This window comes from Nicotiana sylvestris, chromosome 12, assembly GCF_000393655.2.
Source record: "Nicotiana sylvestris chromosome 12, ASM39365v2, whole genome shotgun sequence".
Lineage (NCBI taxonomy): Eukaryota > Viridiplantae > Streptophyta > Magnoliopsida > Solanales > Solanaceae > Nicotiana > Nicotiana sylvestris.
In genome coordinates this window covers 44,541,227-44,544,414 of record NC_091068.1, presented here as the reverse complement: position 1 = coordinate 44,544,414, position 3,188 = coordinate 44,541,227, and the positions used below count along the sequence as shown (strand labels likewise).

General features: G+C 43.5%; 1 protein-coding gene across 1 annotated transcript; it reads right to left on the bottom strand.

Moving 5' to 3' along the window:
- Positions 1 to 240: 240 nt before the first annotated feature.
- Positions 241 to 2,442, bottom strand: LOC138882970 (uncharacterized). The gene is made up of 3 exons (XM_070163620.1): positions 2,094 to 2,442; positions 1,565 to 1,770; positions 241 to 972 (listed from the first exon to the last, which is right to left on the bottom strand). The coding sequence occupies exons 1-3, from the start codon at positions 2,440 to 2,442 to the stop codon at positions 241 to 243; spliced, it is 1,287 nt and encodes a 428-aa protein (XP_070019721.1).
- Between the last annotated feature and the right edge of the window lie 746 nt (positions 2,443 to 3,188).

Sequence of the window (3,188 nt, the reverse complement as noted above, 5' to 3'; positions counted from 1 at the left end):
GGTGAGGGACATACAATCTGGGGCGATTTCTATATTATACTGAAAGTGCCGGGCAAAGGCCTAGGCCATATCGTCCTATGTGTACCACCTGCTAGAGTCTTGGCGGATGTACCACTCCAGAGCTTCCCTACTCAGACTCTGACTGAAATACGCCAACAATAATTTGTCCTTCACATTGTCGCCTCTCATCTTACTAGAGTAGCCTCTCAAATGGTCCACGGGATCTCCATGTCTGTCATACTAATCAAACTTTGGCATCTTAAACCCAACAGGCAGTTGGATGTCAGGAAACAAGCACAAGTCTTTGTAAGACAGGCTCATCTGGCTCCCTATCCCTTGCATGTTTCTTAAAGACTGCTCTAAGTTTTTCACCTTCCTGGATATTTCATCTTGCTCTACTATCTTAGCAGACTTTTCAGTTTCACAAGGAGGCTCAAAATGAGGAGCGTAAGAGTGTGGATCTGAGACCTTGAAAGTTGGTTCTAGAGCATAGTGTTGGGCATCGGGGACTTTGAACACAGTCTCTCTAGAGGATCGAGGAAGAGTAGCTGGTTGAGGAGCTACAAAAACATGAGTGATTAAAGAAGCGGGATATGAGGTGGTTTTGGTGGGTTGAGTGTGAAAAGGTTGTGGGGAGATATCATCAGCAGTGGGCATCTGGATTTGTGACAGTGGCAGAATGGTGACAAGGGTGTAGTTAGTGGGAAATAAGGCTGGAGGGCGCCCACTAATCCAGGCTTGGTATATTCCGGCCATCTGTCCTTTCAACCTTAAGACCTCTTCTTTCAACTCAGATTCTGATTCAAAAATATCCTTAGATGGATCAATAACACCCATGTCCAAGTCTTTGCTAGCCATGACTACCTTGCTCTTTGACCTTGTGTTGTATGGATGAGTTACTTTAAGAACCACAAACCAACCACCCTTTTGCTTAATGAAGATAACAAAAAGGAACAAGATGAGGTCATCACGCTAGCATTAGGGCATTTAATAGCTAAAAATATCGCATTGCGTGTAATGCACCTAGCAACAATTAACGGTTCAAGAATGACTTTGAGAATCACAAGGTCACTTGGCATCATCCCAATTTGTTCATTTCAATCTTCTCTTTTCTTTTCTTTTCTAGCAAATGCTTGCTCATTTTCCTTCCTTATTTTTCTAATTATCACTCTTTTCTTTCCTCTCATTTCTCACATCCCATAATTTTATGAGATGTGAGAAACTAGGCAAAATAAACTAGGATTACAACCACAAACCTAGATAACACTAAATGAGTTAGTACGACTAAAGGAACTAGGAAAAATAAAAGGATAGAAGGGTTTAAGTCACAAGACAATATCCGGATTACAACCCTGAAATAACCCGGACAACAGAAATGACAACAAAATAAACCACCAAGACTCCTCCCTGGCTAGCCAAGAAATGAGCGTCTTTCCAACTACCAAGTTGGGCATCTTAGCCACTGAGTTCCACATCAATATTACCAAGACCATACCAATTTTAATATTATTAACTTCAGTTAACAAGTTCCCAAGAGAATTCTCATACTCCTGTCGCCACGCACCATCCCTACAAAGTGTGCATCATCATGTGCAGGTAAAGGATTCTGCGCGATATTCTGGGTGTCACTGTCCTGGATCACAATTATTCCTTCTCGAATCATTCTTTCTTTTTCCCTTTTCAAAGCACAACAATCTTCAATGCTATGAACTTGGAGATTAGAGTGGTACATGCACCATATAGTAGGATCAAAACCTTTTGCATATGGGTCTGGAGTATAGCCGAGGAGCGGCTCAATCAGGCTAGAATGTTTTAACTTTTCAAACAGGCTTGTGTAGGATTCTTCGATTGGCATGAGACTATTTTTTGCTTGTGTTCCCCTCCATGCCCCAGTTTTCTAGGGTTGTTGGATGCTCAAAAATGTTGTGAAGGTAAAAGTGCACTATGCGGTGCTGGAGCTCGCCATAAGGAGTGGCCCAATGGTTGGACAAATGACGAAATGTTGTTTGGAGGATAATACTGTGGTGGATTATGTAGAGCCTGGGGATAGGTTTGGGGTTGGGGTTGAGGCTGGGTATATTGGTGAGGTGGACCTGTTGGGCCATGTCGTGATCCTGAGAGAGCCATGGAAACATCATCATGTTCCTTCTGACCCAGTAAACTTCCTGTGTCATTTTGAATTGCTTCTGTTGTGTCTTTTAAAGCAGAGTAGCTCATGATCTTGCTCGACTTCCACCCATCATCTACTATTTCTCCCATTTTTACCATATCATTAAAAGGCTTTCCCACACCCGAGATCAAATGCCCAAAGTAAGTTGGCTCTTGAGCTTGAAGAAAGTACTCGACCATTTCGTCTTCTTCCATTAGGGGATTGACTCGGGCAACTTGCTCTCTCCATCTGAGCCCGTATTCCCTAAAACTTTCATTAGGCTTCTTTTCCATCTTGGTTAGGGACATGTAATCTGGGCCGATTTCTATATTGTACTGAAAGTGCCGGGCAAAGGCCTAGGCCATATTGTCCTATGTGTACCACCTGCTAGCGTCTTGGCGGATGTACCACTCCAGAGCTTCCCTACTCAGACTCTGACTGAAATACGCCAGCAATAATTTGTCCTTCCCATTGGCGCCTCTCATCTTACTAGAGTAGCCTCTCAAATGGTCCACGGGATCTCCATGTCCGTCATACAAATCAAACTTTGACATCTTAAACCCAATAGGCAGTTGGATATCAGGAAACAAGCACAAGTCTTTGTAAGACACGCTCATCTGGCTCCCTATCCCTTGCATGTTTCTTAAAGACTGCTCTAAGTTTTTCCTGGATATCTCATCTTGCTCTACTATCTTAGCAGACTTTTCAGTTTCACCAGGAGGCTCAAAATGAGGAGCGTAAGAGTGTGGATCTGAGACCTTGAAAGTTGGTTCTGGAGCATAGTGTTGGGCATCGGGGACTTTGAACACAGTCTCTCTAGAGGATCGAGGAAGAGTAGCTGGTTGAGGAGCTACAAAAACATGAGTGATTAAAGAAGCGAGATATGAGGTGGTTTTGGTGGGTTGAGTGTGAAAAGGTTGTGGGGAGATATCATCAGCAGTGGGCATCTGGATTTGTGACAGTGGCAGAATGGTGAAAAGGCTTTCAGTGTAGTTAGTGGGAAATAAGGGTGGAGGGCGCCCACTAATCCAGGCTTGGT

Excerpts from the sequence above, each read along its gene's own strand:
- LOC138882970 (XM_070163620.1), bottom strand. The coding sequence starts at position 2,442 with ATGGAAAAGAAGCCTAATGAAAGTTTTAGGGAATACGGGCTCAGATGG. Across the intron at positions 1,771-2,093 it reads ATCACGACATGGCCCAACAG|ACCCATATGCAAAAGGTTTT; the intron begins GTCCACCTCACC and ends GCTATACTCCAG. Across the intron at positions 973-1,564 it reads ATGCACACTTTGTAGGGATG|CGTGATGACCTCATCTTGTT; the intron begins GTGCGTGGCGAC and ends CCCTAATGCTAG.